The 19,587-nt window shown below is 35.4% G+C and overlaps 1 protein-coding gene across 5 annotated transcripts in view; it reads left to right on the top strand.

Moving 5' to 3' along the window:
* Positions 1–19,587, top strand: part of ATP10B (ATPase phospholipid transporting 10B (putative)) — a 258,288-nt gene that overhangs the window by 159,743 nt on the left and 78,958 nt on the right. For all 5 annotated transcript variants that reach the window (XM_031953627.1, XM_031953626.1, XM_031953628.1 and 2 more), the window contains one exon: positions 6,074–6,159. In XM_031953627.1, the coding sequence (XP_031809487.1) occupies positions 6,074–6,159 (86 nt within the window). The remainder of the gene's footprint in view (positions 1–6,073; positions 6,160–19,587) is intronic.

The following is a 19,587-nucleotide window of genomic DNA, read 5'->3' as shown; positions in this document are numbered from 1 at the left end:
TTCACCTCTTACCCCCCCCACCCCCCTCCCCTAGATGGCAGGATGACCAGTAGATGTTAAATATATTAAAATATAACTTAGATACACAATAAGTATACATGACCAAAACATTATTTTGCTGTACAAAAAGAATCAGACTCTGAATTATTGTACAATTAGCTTGTGAAGGAAATCAAAGATGCAGGTGTGCATAAATATAGGGACTGGGAATTCAATGTAATGGTTTTTAGTCATCTCCCAGAGTTCTTTTTCTGGGTATAGTTAGTTCAGTTCATTACTGCTCCATTAGAAATGATTTGGTTGATCTTGTTGCTGAGGATGGCCTGATCCATCAGGACTAGTCATCATCTAGTATTGTTGTTGAAGTATATAATGATCTCCTGGTCCTGCTCATTTCACTCAGCATCAGTTCGTGTAAGTCTCTCCAGGCCTTTCTGAAATCATCCTGTTGGTCATTTCTTACAGAACAGTAATAGAATATCATATTCCTAATGTCAGTGTTAAATCCTTCTGAATAAAACATTTATTGCAGTCAAGCATCCTTGGTAGATTTTAGACTATTTGACAGACCATCACTTGGCAGGGTCAGTTTTATGAATAGGAGTTGGCTGTGTGGTATGATGAAAGTAAAATTGGAAAATCTGCCTACAAAGGTCTCCCACTTCCCCCTCCTATAATTATTATCTTAATATTGCATTTTGAAAGAGAAGATGCTGCCTTTAAGTGATCATGGCATAATCACTTCAAGGGTTGGGAAAGCAATGAAACCATCTAGATGGGGGTTAAGTTTTACTATCACTCATACTCCATTTCAAAATAAAGCCTTAGATTTTGTTCTCATTTTCCCAAAGGGAAAAGTTTTAGACCAGAAAAATAGTATTTCTTAATATTTCTAAACTAAAAATAATGTTTTTAATATGTTTCCACATTGTATACATTGGCCAGCCCCTAAATTGTATATAAAAGATAATCTCAGAGAAGGACCAGGAAAAGGTTTCCTGCAAAAAATTAAAGTTGCTTTCTTGAAATAAGCTAGGAAATCTAGGAGATAACAGTGATGGGATCAGAGCATTCCAGGAATGAGAGTCAGCCAGTATAAAACACAGGAAGTTGGAATGTCATGTTTGAGAAACAGCAAATAGGTCAGTCTAGATCGTCAATCTAGAGTACTTAGAAAGGAGGAAAGTGTACAAACTCTGAAAAGGTAAGCAGGGGCCAGGTAAAGAACAGGTATGCATACAAAATAGAGGAGTTTATATTGAGCCAGGAGGTAATAAAGAAACAATGAACATTGAGCAGGGACATGACATAGACCTAGATTTTAGAAAAATCACTTTGACAACAACATGGACAATGGAATGAGAAGAGCCTTGAGAAAGAGAAACTAATTAGAAGGTGATTGCAATAGTCCAGATGAGCAATAATGAAGAGTTGAATAAGGGTGGTAAAAAAGAAAGATGTTATAAAGGTGAGAACAATAAAATTTGGCAAGTGAGCAATTGAAACTTCAGAGAACTGATGATGAAGCATGCCTTCCTCCTCACAGCAAAAAGGAGGTATGCTCTCAAAACAGAATGGAGTATATATTATCAGATGTGGCCATTTTGTCCATATGTTTGCCTGATTATAATTTTTTTTTCTTTTTTCACAGTGAATGTTTCTATGGCAAGCATGAGGGTAGAAAAAAAGGGAATCCTTGAGAAGTAAACATGATTTTTTTTTAAAGAACATTGATAGAAAGGAAGCCACTACCCTCATCCAACCCTTCACCATTTGTCATCTGAATGATTTCAGACACCTTCTAACTAGTTTACCTTCCTCAAGGCTCTCCCTGGTCTTATTCACTGCCAAGGTGATTTTTCTAAAGAATAGGTCTGACTGTGTCATGCCCCTGTTTAATGGCTCAATATCCACTGATGTCTTATTACCTCCAGGAAGGAAGGAAAGTAGGGAAGGAAAGAGAGGAAGGGGAGAAAGGAAAGAGGAAGGGGGAAGGAAAAAGAGAAAGGAGGAAGGAAGAGAGGAAGGGGGAAGGAAAAAGAGAAAGGAGGAAGGAAGAGAGGAAGGGGGAAGGAAAAAGAGAAAGAGGGGAAGGAAGAAAGGAAGGGGGAAGGAAAAAGAGAAAGGGGAAGGAAGAGAGTAAGAGGGAAGGAAAAAGAGAAAGGGGAAGGAAGAGAGTAAGAGGGAAGGAAAAAGAGGAAGGGGAAGGAAGAGAGGAAGAGGGAAGGAAAAAGAGGAAGGGGAAAAGGAAAGAGATGAAAGAGGTAAGGAAAAAGAGGAAGGGGGGAAGGAAAGAGAGGAAGGGGAAAGGAAAACATACTTTGTTTCTTTCCCCGTTTTGCCCATAATTGACCTATCATCCTGTGGTAGGAGAAAGCAAAGATCTTAGAGAAAGGTGGTCTGAGCTGCTAGCCCTTCCAGGGAGTCCTGAGTAACCTTCAACAAATCACTTCACATGTCTCTACTTCAGTGTCCTCATTAGGAAATGCAAATTCCAAAATCCCCTCTATCCCTAATGTTCTATGAAACCCAGAGGTTAAAATTAAGGGCAGGGGGATTTATTATGAAAGAACACCACTCCTGAGGACCCATTACTGAAGTAACATTCACATTTGAGGAAAGTTGGGATTTCATAATCTAGCATTGAGGCAAGTGGCAAAAAAGCAAGTGAAACAAGTGTCCTAATCAATGGCAAGAAAAGGAATGACAAATTATAGCATTATTTGTCACCATCTCAAAGCTTTGCAATTTCTTTTCCCTGAAAAAATTAATACAAATAGGAAAATGATGCTATTTTTAGAAGTTGGTTGATGAGTGATTTATTTCAGGCAAGAGGAATGTGTCTGCTTACTTTTTGTGCTGAGCAAATGGGACAAAAATATTCCCTCAAACCAACTTTTGAAGACATTTACTGGAAGAGCACAGAATCCTAGAAGGGAAATAAAGAGTTTTGAGGTAGCAACAATGACAATAAGGCTGCTACAATGAGGGTAGGTAGTAAAAAAAAAAAAAAAAAAAAAAAAAAAAAAGCTCTTTTGGGATGTAGCTAATTAGATATTAAACCCAGTGATTTCTTCTTTGCAATAAGAGTAAAATTATGAGCATTCTCTAAATGTTGATGTCCTATCTAAGACATCATTGCTACAAATCTTTTGGATAATATATTTGTGGCTTGTTTTAAGTTGTTGCTTGATTGTTTTTGGTTTTGCATAAAAATAATCAGTCAGAAAGTATCTATTAGTACCTCCTGCATTCTAGGCTCTATGCTAAATGCTAGGGATACAAAGAAAAGAAAAAAAATAATCCCTACCTTCAAGGATCTTACAGTCTGATTATCATTTGTATCAAATATACAATTTACAAAGCCTCCTCACAGGTGATGCAATGGAAGGAACTGAGTTCCAATTCTTAGTTTGCCACCTGATACTTATGTGACCTTGGTTAATCACACAAGTGACCATCTCTTTGGATCTCATTTTCCTCATCTGTAAGTTAAGGAGGTTGGACTATTATACTTCTAAAATTGCTTCTAGTTCTAATCTATGATCACTTTATTAATATACCTATTATTTGTAAAAGATAAATTAAGCAAGTTTCAATATCCTCATTTTAGAGATGAGGAAACAACCTCAAAGAGTTTGGGGTTGTTAGGTATTTTGTTTGCTTTTAGTTATTGGGGGGTTTTTGGTCCATCATGCCTTTGTTGCTATGTATTTGTCCTTTATTTCTATGTCCTATGAAACTTAGTGAGAAATTTATCCTTTATGCCATGTACTTATAAGAGGAATAGTAAGGGACTTTCCAGAATAACTCCTCTTATAAATTCTGTTTCAGAAACACTAGCTAGAAGTTCAGAGGAGAGAGTAAATTAGAGTGCTATCGCTAAAATCAAGTTGTTGTTCACTAGTGCCCAACTTTTCATGTCCTGATTTCAGGGAGTTTTTTTGGCAAAGACACTCAAGTGGCCTACCATTTCCTTCTCTAGTTCATGTTACAGATGAGGTAGAGTTAAGTGACTTGCTCAAGATCACACAACTAGTAAATGTTTATAGTCAGATTTGAACATTTAAAGATGAATATTCCTGACTTTAGGTCCAGCACTCTATCCAGTGTGCCACCCAGATGCTCTGGCCTCAAGAAAATCTAAATTCAAATCTTGACTCATATACTTACCTAGCTCTTTAAATCTATCGAGTCACTTTGCCTCTGTCTGCTTCAGTTTCCTCATCTACAAAATGGGAAAGATATCAGCACTAAACTTTCAGAAGGACTTTAAGTACGAAACAAGATAATATTTATGAAGCACTTTGCAAATTTTAAAGTACTATATAAATGCTAGTTTGCTTGTTTTTTACATTTGTGACCATACCATGCATAAAACACCTCTACCACCACTTTATATAGGTATAACAACTTTCAGAGTGCTTTCAGATTCCATCATCTTATTTTTATAAAATAAAACTTCAATAATAAAAATTTCAATGGCTGCCTATTATCTCTATGACAAAATGCAAACTCCTTATCATGGGGCATTTAAGGTACTACCTATACAGTATGGCTTCAACTTACTTTTCCAAACTTATTTCACCTGACTCCCTTCACACAGGCTCCATTCCAACCAAACTGGAACTGTTTATAACTGTTCCACCAACTGAACATGTCTTTCCTATCTCAGGCCATTCCTATAAGCCTGTGTTGGAATTCATATACTCACTCTTTATGAAAATTGGGATTTTTGAAATATATTATTTGAAGTTGGAACTATAAAATTATAAAAATTCAATCTTAAGTCACTTATGCTAATAAATAAGCATAATCAACAAGCAATGACAGCCTGAATTATCCTGTCCCGTCTATTGTTTTGACTCCTTCTGACCCTGTGCTAAATATGAAAATGATCTTGGCTCCTGATTGGATGAAGCTCCATACCAACATCCATTTCAGGGTTCCCTATCATAGATTCAGATCCTCACCCAATATCTGATCCCAGTTAGGAAATTTCTCTGCCCAAGTCTGGTATCAGCAAACAACACAGGGAATTTCACTGTCACATCTGGGTATGGCTCAGAATATTATCTCCTATATCTTAAATGGATTACCTATTCTCAAAAAAGCTCTTCTTTATGATATAAAACTTCCTTGCTCAGACCCACTCTATCTCCACAGAGATTTTTGCCATAGTACATATGGCATCACAAGTGGACTATGGCTCTATGTGGCCCAATCTCTATCTGTAGGCATTGTCATAATGTGTATGTTTCTGTATTTCTGTGAGTATGTCCTTGCATGTTTGGTTTTGCCTGCTTTCTGTGGTAATAAAACTCATGTTTCCCAAGTTTCAATTGTTTTTGTAAATCATCAAATCTGGATCTTGCTCTAACTCAAGCCATGAGACCAAATAAAGCTCACCTCATCTTCAGAATCCTTCCCTACTTCAAGGCTAAACTGAGGTGCCTCCTCCTGAATATAACCTTCTGCAGTCTCTCAACTCAGGGTAACAGTCTCTCCCTCAAATTTTCCTAGAGGTCATTCAATTATTCTCCCCTTTGCCTCTATCATTCTCTACCTTACATTAGTTACATATATGCCTTATCCCCATCCAGTTGCATGCAGGCTCCTTGAAGGCAGTCTTTTTAAAAATCTTCTTATCCCCACTGCCTCTGCACATATTCTTTCTTGCATATAGTAGACTTTGTATAATTTCCTGCTTCCTACAATTGTATATTTCCTATTATACTGTATTATCCTAAAAAATGATGTGGCATGTGAAGGGTCTAAAGAGATGTAAGCACCAACAAGCAGCAGGGTAGGTCTCAGGCTAGACAATCCCTATTGTATACTTTGCTGCACTCTCAAGTACACTTTGGTGATTTGGGTTGCTTTTCTCTCCCTTAATGAGGATTTAACTTTTTCTTTCACTGTATTACAACTCTCAGATGATGACAAAGAAGGGATTACCCCTTGCTGGGCTGCTAATTTGGAACAGTTCTAATAGCGATTAGCTTGTCTGATGATCCTATTAAAAACTAGGTCCTTCCAATGAGATAAACTCATGGTATAATCTTTCTTACAGGAGCCTCGGTTTGAACCAGAACTCTTTCAGAACAAGATTGTGTGTGAGAAACCCAACAATAACCTCAGTAAATTCAAAGGTTATATGTAAGTAACCAACAGCTCTGCACTTTTTGCCAGTGTTCCTTGTTTGTCCTTACAACTATCGGGTTGGAATATTTTCTTGAAATGACTTGATAGAGGGGCAGTTAGGTGGTACAGTAAATAGAGCACCAGCCCTGAAGTCAGGAGGACCTGAGTTCAAATCTGATCTCAGACACTTAATACTTTCTAGCTTTGTGACCCTGGACAAGTCACTTAATCCCAATTGCCTCAGAAAAAAAAAGAGAAAGAAAGAAAAAGAAATGACTTGATAGACATTTGTGGTTCAGAGCACTGATTTCTACCACATAGAAGGAAATTTGACATTGAAAAAGCTTGCCGGCTACTCTGACAGTTTTATGATTCATTTAATAATGTTGTGTTGTGGAAAGAATCTTGAATATGGAGTCAAAAGATCTGTGTTCTCAACCCAGCTCTGTCACTAGCTAATCCTGTGACCTAAGCCACGTCACTTAGTTCACCTGCCTCCAGTTTCCTCGTCTATCAAATAGGGGTCATACACTAACTCACATTTGAGTTCACATTTCAGTTACTCTTTCAGGCTAACAAATTGTTTTCTCACTACAGGCCCGTAAGGCAGGTAGTACAAGTGGTTAGAATATACTTTTGACAGATGAAGAAACTAAGGTGGAGAAGTCAAACAATTTGCCCAGACTTGAGATTCAAATCTCCTATCCTATAATATTGATTAGATTATTATTATAATAAGTTCAATATCCTATCTAATGCATCCTATCTAATGCACCAATATTGTATCTCTGGTACACATTAAAAAATAAAAAACCTACAAATGTAAAGTATCACAGTGTTATAACTTAATACTTCAATGGATCTATGATCTCTTTAATTCCTCCATTTCACTTCAACTCAATAAACATCTCTGTGCAAGTCGTTCAGATGGCTGTGTATTTTGGCCTTCTCATTTTATGTCATTCTTGTGTATATCCTTCCATAAATCTTGCATATTTGTACCCTTTTCCCTACTAAAGGTCATTTTTCAGATCATATGGAATTCTTTTGCTACCAGTGGAACACAGATTATTCAGTTTGTTGTCAGAAAGTGACATCTAATTTTTCAAGGGCCATATAGCTGGTTCTCTTCCTCCTATTCAGTTCTAAGCCCAGATAATTTTCTGTCTGCAATAACTGCCCAAGTTAGATATATTGATAAACTAACCCAGTGGCCTGGACTTCCAAGTCCAGTCCACTTCTAACTTCTTTTTATAGCCTAAAACAAATAAATTCTTCACCCATTTGGTTTTTCCTGTATGAATCATTAAACCTATCTATTTTGAATGGCTAAGGACCTCATTGAGGTAGCCCTTTAATTATTCCAAGTACTGATGCAGTCAGAACTATATCATCCCTAAATAGAAGCTCTGAAGTTAACCTTCAACAGGAAATTCTTCTTCCATTTGTACTCTATGAAGGGGATCATCTGTGATGATAGTAGATAACTTTGTTGAGCATAGATCTCCCTGTTTTTCTGCCTCACTTGACAATGATGATCAAAGATTTATTGAACAAAGGATAGGGCGAGCAAATATAATAAAGATGACAATATTACCTAAACTAATCTACTTATTTAGCGCTATACCAATCAGACTCCCAAAAAACTATTTTAATGACCTAGAAAAAATAACAACAAAGTTCATATGGAAAAACAAAAGGTCAAAATTTCAAGGGATTAATGAAAAAAAATCAAATGATGGTGGCTTAGCTGTACCAGATCTAAAATTATATTATAGAGCAGCAGTTACCAAAACTATTTGGTATTGGCTAAGGAATAGATTAGTTGATCAGTGGAATAGATTAGGTTCAAGGGACAAAACAGTCAACAAATATAGCAACCTAGTCTTTGACAAACCCAAAAGATCCAACTTTTGGGATAAGAACTTACTGTTTGATAAAAATTGCTGGGAAAATTGGAAACTAATATGGCAGAAACTAGGCATTGATCCATATTAGCGCTACACCAAGATAAAGGTCAAAATGGGTTCATGACCTAGGCATAAAAGAATGTTATTAATAAATTAGAGGAACATAGGATAGTTTACCTCTCAGACCTGTGGAAGGGGAAGGTCTTATGACCAAAGCAGAACTAGAGATCTTACTGATCACAAAATAGAAAATATTGATTATACCAAACTGAAAAGTTTTTGTACAAAACAAAACTAATGCAGACAAGATTAGAAGGAAGCAATAAACTGGGAAAATATTTTTACAGTCAAGGTTCTGATAAAGGCCTCATTTCCAAAATATAAGAGATTCTCTAATTTATAAAAATCAAGCCATTCTCCAATTGAAAAATGGTCAAATGATATGAACAGACAATTCTCAGATGAAGAAATGGAACTATTTCTAGTCATATGAAAAGATCTCAATTCATTATTAATCAAGAAATGCAAATTAAGACAACTCTAAGATACCACTACACACCTGTCATTGGCTAAGATGACAGGAAAAAATAATGATGATTGTTGGAGGGATCGGGGAAAACTGGGACATTGATGCATTGTTGGTGGAGTTGTGAACAATCCAACCATTTTGGAAGTAGTTTGGAACTATGTCAAAAAGTTATCAAACTGTGCATACCCTTTGATCCAGCAGTGTTACTACTGGGATTATATCCCAAAGAGATTATAAAGAAGGGAAAGGGACCTGTATGTGCACGAATGTTTGTGGCAGCCCTTTTTGTAGTGGCTAAAAACTGGAAACTGAATGGATGTCCATCAGTTGGAGAATGCTGAATAAATTGTGGTATATGAAAATTATGGAATATTACTGTTCTGTAAGAAATGACCAACAGGATAATTTCAGAAAGGCCTGGAGAGACTTACATGAACTGATGCTGAGTGAAATGAGCAGGACCAGGAGATCATTATATACTTCAACAACAATACTAGATGATGACCAGTTCTGATGGATCAGGCCATCCTCAGTAACGAGATCAACCAAATCATTTCTAATGGAGCAGTAATGAACTGAACAGCTATGCCCAGAAAAAGAACTCTGGGGAGATGACTAAAACCATTACATTGAATTCCCAATCCCTATATTTATGACACCTGCATTTTGATTTCCTTCACAAGCTAATTGTACAATATTTCCAGAGTCTGATTCTTTTCTACAGCAAAATAACGTTTGGTCAGGTATACTTATTGTGTATCTAATTATATTTTAATATATTTAACATCTACTGGTCATCCTGCCATCTAGGGGAGGGCGTGGGGGGGGGGTAAGAGGTGAAAAATTGGAACAAAAGGTTTGGCAATTGTTAATGCTGTAAAGTTACCCATGTATATATCCTGTAAATAAAAGGCTATTAAATTAAAAAAAAAAAAGGAAAAAAAAAACTCATATGTGATTTTAACATTCATAGGAGACATTTTGATCCATTGAGTTAAAGTTTGTTTTTTATAAACATCACTCAGTAAAAACAATATATATAGCCTTTATTCTCTTCACATTTCAATATTTTTATTATAAAGATGTGGTCTTTCTTAGAAAATCAATTGCAAAATCCTTCCTGTTTCCTTATCATATCTTCATGAAAGATACTTTATGTACCTCTGTAAATCATAGGATCATTGTTCTAGAATTAGAATAGACTACATACAAAGATCATCTAGTCCAATCTGCTCATTCTTCTAATTAGTTTCATAAAAATTTCATACAGATGAAAAATAGATATCCATGTCCAGTAGTTGTTTATGTCTTCTTGGTCACAATTTTGTAGAAATAAACTTTTTATGATTTTTCCAGTCATTTGAAGTCTTTCACTCTCTATTATATATATACACACATCTATCAACAAAATATCTATTTCATTTTTTTCCTATTTGTTTCTGCCACTTTCCACCTTCAATTTCAGCTATAAATATTCTTGGGTTTTTATCCTGTGCTTTTAGCAAATTCATTTTTTCTTCTATAACTTTTCATACCTTTGTGAGCTCACAGTATTTGTGATCTTACTCCAATCTCCTCATTTTACAAATTGAGTTTCTATTCAAAACCTTGTCTTCCCTTGCCTGCCATTTCTATTTGGCAAAGAGATCTAGTGTTTACTGGATATACTAGTTTCTGGTGATTGTGTTATATCAGTTAAAGATTTTAGAGAAATTTTAATAATCAAAGTCAAAACCAATTCCTTTATCTATTTTCTGCTTTTCAGTTGATTTGATTAGCTCCTGATTGCATGAAAAGTCTTTTCTTCATCATTATTTTTTTTCTTGTTTATGATTATTTGGATCTTTGCTCTAGCTAGTTCAGAAATTAGTCTTCAGGGAACAGATAATCATTTCCTGAGTGTTAGTAGATAGTCAATTTCATTTTTGGTGATATTATTCCATGTTTATCATGTTTAGTACCATCTGATTTTTTTTATTGAAAAAAATTATTCAGGATATATTAGTATTAGATTTGACTAGTCTATAAGCCTTTGGTCTTCCTCTACACCAGACAATGAAATGAGATACTGCTGTACTGATCCAAATATGTCATCTATTCATAGAAGCTGACATTGATAAATCGTAGTATAAAATGCATATTATATATGTACATATATTATTCAATCTGATTACCATCTTTTTTCTTCAGTTTCATTACTTTGTCTTTCTCTTATTAAAGCTGTAATTTTATGCCATTCTTGGATTTTATACAAGCCTTACTGGGTAAAAGGGGAAAAGTGTAGTCTGTGGTCAGTCTTTAAAAACCTTTATTATGCACCTAATTTGTACAGAGCACTGTTCCTATACTTGAATATAGATTTATGGTGTTGTCAGTATAGGGAACATGACATGAAGAGATTCCCTTACCCAGTGCAAATCAGCCAGTATTCTACAATCTATAGTCTCAGCAGAACACTAAGAGATCAAGAAAAGAGACCATATTCACCAACCAGTTTTTGGTGGTGGTGGTGGTTCTTTTGGGTGGTAGGGTTTGGAGGTAGGACTTGAACGGAGTATTCTTGACTCTGAAACTGCCCCAAATTACATAATTATAGCCCTTCAGGGCCTTTCAGAAGGAAAAATAATTTAGATTCAATGTCAGAGTACAGATGCAGTGACCTTGTATTCAAGAAGCCACAAGGTATAATGTAAAAATCATAGTCTTTGGAATCAGAGGACTTTGGTTCTCCCAACTGTGAAATGTGAAGAAATGACTTAATTTCTCTGATTTCCATTTTCCTTAGCTGGAAAAAAAGTTAGACTAGAAGACATTTAAAATCCTTTCCAGCTTTATTGATTCCAACATCTATTGATTCAAGAACTCAAGAACCCAGGGTTTGGCAGTGTGGATACTGCTTCCAGTGGTAGAGAGGTAGATAGCTAGGTGACTTACAATCAGGAAGCTTGAGTTCAGATCCAGACTCAGATATTTAATATCTATATGGCCCTGGGCAAGTCACTTAACTGATTGGTGCCTCAGTTTGTAAAATAATAGCACCTATCCCCCAGGGTGGTTGTTAAATAAAAGAATAATATTTATAAAGTGTTTGTAAACCTTAAAGTACTATATAAATGATAATCATTGTTGGTTTTGCTACTATTATTATCATAACTTCTGTAACTTGGTAGATCTCTGAGAATTCCTGTAGGCAAAAGATTCATTATCCTTTAAAAGATCCAATAATGGCCCCCTCCAGATTTACATTCCTTATATATCCATGCCAAATTTGTATTTGAAATTTTTCCAGCTTAGTAAGACTGGCCAGAGCTTGTGTTTCTTAAAATCCAAGATCACCTCCACTCCATGATGAGGCAGAGAGTTTAAGTCAAGAAACCAGCATTTACTAAGACCCAGCTAGCTCAAATTCTTGTTTGTGGCCAGAGATTAGAAAGATAAAAAAAAAAGGCATAGTCCTTTGCCTCAAGAAGCTTATATTCTACTTAGTGTTTGTTTTTTATTTTAAAGTATGGATGCACATAATACAATGTTTAGTGTGAACAAAGCAAATAAGGAGAGATTACTTTCAATTAAAGGGATAAAGAAAGACTTTTTTTTTTTAAGAAACTGTTAACATGCCCTGAGCCGTTAAGGAAAGGCAAGGATTCTGAATTGAGGAAAGAAGGAGGGCTGCATTGCAAGGACTAGAAATAACCTGTACAGATGCAGCAGGGCAAGAAATGACATGTTGACCTTGGAATCCAGTTAGGAGAAGAGTATAACATAAAGCCAGGATGACATATTATAGGCATCTGTTTAATAATAATTCATTCCATAGGCAATGGAGACCACTGAAGGATTTTATACATGAGAGTGGCCTAATCATCCATGGAAAAGAATTTAGCTTGTGAATTATTCTTCTATTGGCCAAGTTTGCTAAGAATCATGATGTATCTTCAATGATTTTTCCTGAACCCCTCTTATTCTATCTTAATAACAAGTATACTGATCCTTCTAATATGCTAACAAAGTCATAGATCATAGTAGAGATGAAGGGAGCTTTAGAAAGCATTTATATACTTTCAGCAGATGAATTCAATCCAGTATAGCCCTGAATTGACATGAATAATTTGTTAAAATAGGTAACAATCATCTAATACTTTTCATTGCCTATTTTGCTCTAGTAACAAACACTATGGCCATACTGTAAGTAAATCCTTCCAATCTGTTCTTATTCTGCTCACTTCCCCAGAAGTTGTTTTATGGTATACCCATTCTCTTTGTCCTTGAAACTAGATAACATCCTAGAGGTCTTTCCCTTCATGGAAATTTGTGTCCTAAGGACCAAATCTCCCAATAAACACACGATTGACATATAGATAGATATGTAAATATACATGTATACACACACCCACAGCCTGAGCTGAATTTAATGATTCATCTTAATAATTTAAAAAGTGATAAGAGGGTATATTTCATGTTGTTTGTGTTTGCATGTTTTAGTATGCTTGCTTCAGAGACGCATAAAATGAAGGTAAGGGGTCCCTCTTCTTCATCTTGTCCTCTGTTCTCATCATAATAACAACAACACTATTATTATTTTTTTTAATTCTTTGAGGCCTACAAAGACTTTTACATGTTATCTCATTTAATCCTACTATGACTGAAAGGTAGGATCTATTATAATCTCCATTGTATAGATGAAGAAAGTGAAACTAAGTGATTTGCCCAAAATCAGTTAGTTAATATCAGAGGCAGTATTCAAAATCAGTTTTTTTGACTTTGGACTAAGTACTCATACCTAACATATGATAGGTGCCTCTATTATACAGCACATAATTGGAAATGTTATATGTAACAGGGAGCAAGAGAGAGGAGAGACAAGAAAAAGACCAGAAATAACTTAAAAGAGAGCTAAACTATTTTAAACCAAGGACTCCTTTCTTTTTTATTTTTCAAGATATATAGAAAGAATTCACACTGGCCCATAACTCATTTGTCTTACACAAATACTAATAAAAATTATCAGGAAAAGGAAGAACATCATTTCAGGGATCTTTAGCTATAAGTCTAGGGCTTAACCCTGGAGAAAGATTAGGAAGTGGCTTTCTTTGTCACTTAGATGAGGGAAATTACTTGACTAGACAAATTATTACAGACTTGATCTCTAAAGTTTAAAATTTATTTAAAGTCTAAATAAACAAACCTTCTTTTCAAAGACACCTGCTTTTCCCAAAAATCCATTGCCTTTCATGTATTTTTAGTCTGAAATGAGGAACAACCTTCCTTATAATTCTGTTTTGAAGTTTAAAGGCATTGCTTTGTCCTTCGTAAATTATAAACAAAAGGGATCCCAAATCATCCAAATAGATCTTGCTTGCAAAAACTAAGAACCAGGTACTCAGTAGCAAAGCAGCAATTTGTCATTCTTTAATCCTTTTTTCTGGCTGATTAAAAAGGAGTCATCCCAATCCATCCTCCATAGAGTTCCATAATGATAGTCATAAAGAACAGTTTGATCATGTCACTCATTTTTCTGTTCAATACACTCCAGTGTATACTCCCTATTTACCTTCAAAAGAAAAGATAAACTCCTCCATTTGACCTTTAAAACTCTTCAGATTAGTTCCAATTTACCTTTTCAGTATTATTATCTATTGCTCTTTTTCACATATTCTTTGGTTCCATATACAAACATGTCTGCATGCTTGGCTAGAAAGCTAAAATGGTAAGGTGCGGAAATTTTCATCATATCAACAGAGAAGATCATAAAAATTTGTGATAAACTGAGACTCTAGTCATAACATACTAAACACTCATTATTTTTAAAACCTTGCCTTGGCAAATATGGATGGATAGCAAGATAGTACCAGGGACATGTCATCAGGTCCATTCCTGGGCTTTATAAGTATTACATGAACAAAGTAATTTCTGAGCTAATCTCACCTCAAACTGTAATATACAGAATTGTTAAGATAATACTCTAAGCATTTGTCACTCCATAGCGAGGTAATTCTAGCAGTAAATCAACAAATCAATCAGCCAGAATTCTGGCTGCTGTTATGTGCTTTTACCAGATCCTGTTCAAGGAGCTGGTATTACAAAGACAAAAACTAAAGCTGTTTCTGACCTCAAGGAGCTCTGTAGGAGACACAACATATACACATCTAAATATATACATTTATGTATTTTGTGAATATGGACAGCACTCAATCAATATGAAATCAATCAATAAACACTTATTAAGCACCTATCATGTGTTTTCAATTCAAGATGAAGCTCAAAGTGCAACAAGCAGGTTTATTTGGTGGAACCAAAGAATATGTAAAAAAGAACAATGCATAATAAGCCTGGAATGACTTGGCTTCCAATTGGAATGGCTTCCCATTGGAACCAGGTTTAAAGAGTATTAAAGATCAAACAGGAGTTTGTATGTCTTCTTAAAAGTAAATAAGAGCACTAGAGCGTACTAAGCACAGGAGTGACATGATCACACTATGCTTTAGGAATTTCACTATTAAGGATGGATTAGGCAAGAGAAAGAAAAAGCAAGGAACCCAAATGAAAGGCAATTTTAATAGTATTAGGACAGGTAGATGGTACAGTGGATAGAATGCCAGGCCTGGAATCAGGAAGACTAGATTTCCATTCGTTAAATGACCCTGCAAAAGTCACTTATCCTTGTTTGTTCAGTTTCCTTATCTTTAAAAGTCTGGAAAAGAAAATGGCAAACTACTCTGTATCTTTGATACTTGAAGAAAATCCCAAATGGGTCACAAAGAATCAGACATGACTGAAAAAGTACAATAACCAACAACGAGTAATAGTATTGGCAAAAAGTGATGAAGATCTGAAATAGAGTAGTAAGTGTATGAAGTGGGAAAAGGAGACAGGGACACTTAGCTTCCAGTCTGTCATCTATAAAACTGGAATCGTTCTCTCAAATTTATCAATGTCACAGAAATTTTGCTGATTAGTTGAGAGAATAGATTCATAAGTGTATTGTAAACTACAAAGTAAATGTGACTGAAGGGACAATAGAAAATGTCATAATGGACACAAGTAAACTAGTGTTTATTTTCACTGTGCAAGAAGTAGTATAATAGATTTTATTAAGGAAATGTATAAAAAGAAAAGAGGAGAATCATACATATGTTCAAAGTAGGGGATAATAGGCAGATTGAGTGGTAGACCTGTAGTCACTAAGACCTAAGTTCAAACTTAGAAGCTTATATAACCATGGACACACATGACATAACCTCTCTCAGCTTAGTTTCTTCGCCTATAAAATGGAGGGCAATAACACTTATTTTGCAAGTTTGAGGTGAAACTAAAATGAAATTTTATATTTATATGTGTATATATGTACATACAAGTATATATGTAATATAAAGAAGAGCATGGCAAGATCTCATATCCTTTAAAGCATTAGCATATTACCTACTTATGACCCCAGAACCTCAGTCTCTTCCTCTGTAAAATCTATTTTTCATAAGAATTTTTAATTTAATAGGATCTAGTCCTAAATGGGTTCAAGATCACTTACTTAAGAGATATCAAACATACATTATCCAGAAGGCCTAACACTCCAAAGAGCATCATAACTAAACTAACTGGGAAATACTTAACAAATTAAAATATAATAAAATACAGATAATGTTAATGTGTGATTTTCTAAGTCAGTGTGACCTCTGTATGGATTCTTATATAAGATTTAGTGGCTCCAGATACTACTTGAGTTTAACACTATCAATCTAGTCCACCCACAAATTTTACAGCTGTTAAAATGAAATCACGTAGAGATTACCTATCACTTGGGTTCATTCTGAGAAAAGCACTTTGCAACCCATAAAGCATTATATAAATGTGAGCTATTATTTTTTGTACTACAGTTTAACGTCTTTTTTAAAGTCCAAAAGATAGGCAGCTAAAAAATTAAAAAATTCTTTAATATTTAATATTCTTTAATATAGATAATATAGATTTCCTTAGAGAATCTATAATCCACAACTTGGATAATGATTTGGTTGCACCTAGTAGTCTGTAGGGTTCTGACAGCATAGTAGCTGTAGTTGCACTGTAGTCGCACTGTAGTCGCACCCTGGTAAACTTTTTTGGCAGATGGGCTAACCCAGGCTGAAGGTAACCACAGGTTTCAAACCCTATGGTGAATTAGGGTGTGTCTACCTCAAGTATGTAAAGACTTCCCCGGTGGAATGGGCAGATGAGAATAATTTGTTCCAAGGGCCAAGAAGGCAGGTGAAGCAGGTGTTGTGGAGGGCTTAGACCTTGCTTAGACTTCAAAGACATCAAGGTCATTCATTGCACCTTGAGTTATTACCAGTCATCTTGATTCTGTCCTGCAATTAGACAGTAGTAATTTTAGAAGACAGAGTGAGACTAGGGGTTCGTGGCACCACCTCATTTAAATCCAATTTACACACGAATCAAAAGACAGCATCATAATGTGGTGTATTACATCTGGAGACAAGGAACTGGGTATGAATCCCAATTCTGCTGCTTACCTAACTGACTTTCTATTCATCTCAATTCCTTCATCTAGAGACTATTTCTACATCTGTTAAATTTGATAAAGTGTATAAATCCTTTATAACTCTAAAATGATGAGCCTGTGATACTGAGCTGACTTAATGTGTTCTTGAACATCCCACCTCTCTGCTTCGGCCATCCACAATAGCCTCTTCACCCCTGAGTTTGTCTCACAGATCAGAGTCTAAAGGGAAGAAATTATTAAGAAGGAGTAGAGAAGGCAGGAGCTATAAGCTCCACCCCAACCTGTTTTGAGGAATGTATTGAAAGGAAGACTACCCTCTTTACAATGTACCACCCAGAAAAAAAAAACATGTAAATAAGTATTCTTTTGAACTTAATTTAAGACTGGGTATTGGACATTCAAATACCCAGCAGCCATGTAAGAGAGCAAGGGTGTGGATAATTCCCTAGTTTTAACCTGCTCTTAAATCATAGCATCAAAGAGAACTGCACCCAAAAGGACAATTAAGAAACAGGTCTGGTCCATGGCTTTTAAAAGAGCTAGAAATTATTTAATGCTATGTCTCACACTTAACCCTATGTAGGCATGGGAACTATGAAAAATAATACCTAGTATAATACCCTGGTCAAATTTTAGAGACATGGAATTTGAGAAATAAGGAAGCCCTAAAGATTATTTAGTTCCACTCATTCCTTTGACAGAGGAGCAAACTAAAACCCTGCTATAATACATTTCTTTTGTATTGAAAACATTTCCAGTCTGATGGCACAATTATTTCCCCTCATACACTCTATGCTCCAGTCATATCTAATGTTTCATATATGCAATATTCCATCTCCTGCTTATACATCCAGGCTATCCTTGATGCCTGAAATATTCTCTTTCTTCACTTCTCCCTCTTGGAATTCACAACTTCCTTCAAGATGGGACCAAATTCCAAGTTTTCTAAGGGCTTTTTCTGTTTCCCCCAGTTGTTGGTGATGCAGCCCAAAATCAGTATGTAATTTTTTGTTTGTTTTTGTTTTTTTTAAGCCAACACAATACAGTTCCTGGCACATAGTAGGAATTAAGAAATCTTTATTGATTGATTGATCTAATATTTATCTGGAAATATGTTGCATCCTTACACCATTAAAATCTAAATTCCTAGAGGACAAGAATTGTTTCACTCTTGATTTTATATTTCCAATGCCTTATAAATAGTAGGTATTTATTTAGTGCTTGATGATTGATTGGTTGATTAGTTGATCAAGAACGATAGAATCCTTTTTTATCCATTATAAATAGACAATAGAGCATCTCAAAAGATTAAATTGCTCTTTTTCCTTGCCAAAGCTAAAATATCTATGTTCTTCAATTTTTGTCTTCTCATCTCCTTCAGGAACTTTATCTGTCAATCATTCTTTCTCTCTGTCCTATCTCCAGGTTTTTTTTTTCTTATTTGATGATTCCTTCTCTATTGCCTACAAACAAGCTCAGGTGTCTCCTGATTTAAAAATACTTCCCCTTTACTTTGCTATCCTTTCAAGCTTTCATTCTCTATCTCTATTTCCTTCCATTTCTAAATCCCTAGAAAGAGCTTAAGATATTACCTTCTTCTCCACCTGTTTTCCTGAATCTTTTGCATTCTAACCTCCCCATCCACTTCTTCTCTCAGTCTACTTTATCACATATAAACCGTGACTTTCCTTGTTGCCAAATCTAAAAACTTCTCAGTCTTCTCCCCCCAGATCTCCATTTAGCATTAGATGCAGTAGTATATGCCTTCATCTGGTATGGTCTGTCCTCAGAGTTACCAATCAGCTTCTAATCTAATTAATTGCCCCCTCCTCTCTTATTCAATGGTTTCTCTTCTTCCATATCCCTTAAAGTGGATGTTCTCTAGGATTCCATTCTTGGTATTCTTCTCCATCTTCCATTCTAATTAAGAATCATTCTTTCTCCCATCAATCATCCAATCAGTTTGTCAAGTCTTATTGATTCTACCTCTTTAGCAACCCTCTCATTCATTTCCCACTTACACATTCACCATCGTTCAGTCTTATATATCTCACACTTAAATTATTGCAACAACCTTGTAATTGGTTTCCAATGTTTCCTTTCTCCAATTTATCTTCCACACAGCTGCCAAAATAATCTGACTAAAGCAAAAGTCTAACCACATCATTCTCATGCTTAAAAAACTAAATAGCTCTTTATTGCCTCTAAGAGAAAATACTAATTCCTCAGCTCAACATTTGAGTCCCTTCACAATCTGACTCAAGCCTATTTTTTCAAGGCTCATTGCCCATTATTCCTCTTCCTACTCTATATTCCAGCCAAATGGTCTACTTGTTGTTCCCTAAATTCAGCACTCCTCTCATTCCCATGCCCTCACCAGGATATACCTTCTCTTTTCCTCAGCCTCAGCTTTAGCTTTCTTTAAGGCTTAACTTGTAGGTCCCATTCTCAAATTACTATAAGTATACTTAGCTGATTATATGTTGTATTCTTTCTAGTCAAATGTAAGT

The sequence above is a fragment of the Sarcophilus harrisii genome, chromosome 2 (assembly GCF_902635505.1).
Source record: "Sarcophilus harrisii chromosome 2, mSarHar1.11, whole genome shotgun sequence".
In the NCBI taxonomy this organism is placed as follows: domain Eukaryota; kingdom Metazoa; phylum Chordata; class Mammalia; order Dasyuromorphia; family Dasyuridae; genus Sarcophilus; species Sarcophilus harrisii.
The sequence above is the reverse complement of the archived record's forward strand: the minus strand, read 5'-3'. Positions and strand labels throughout refer to the sequence as shown.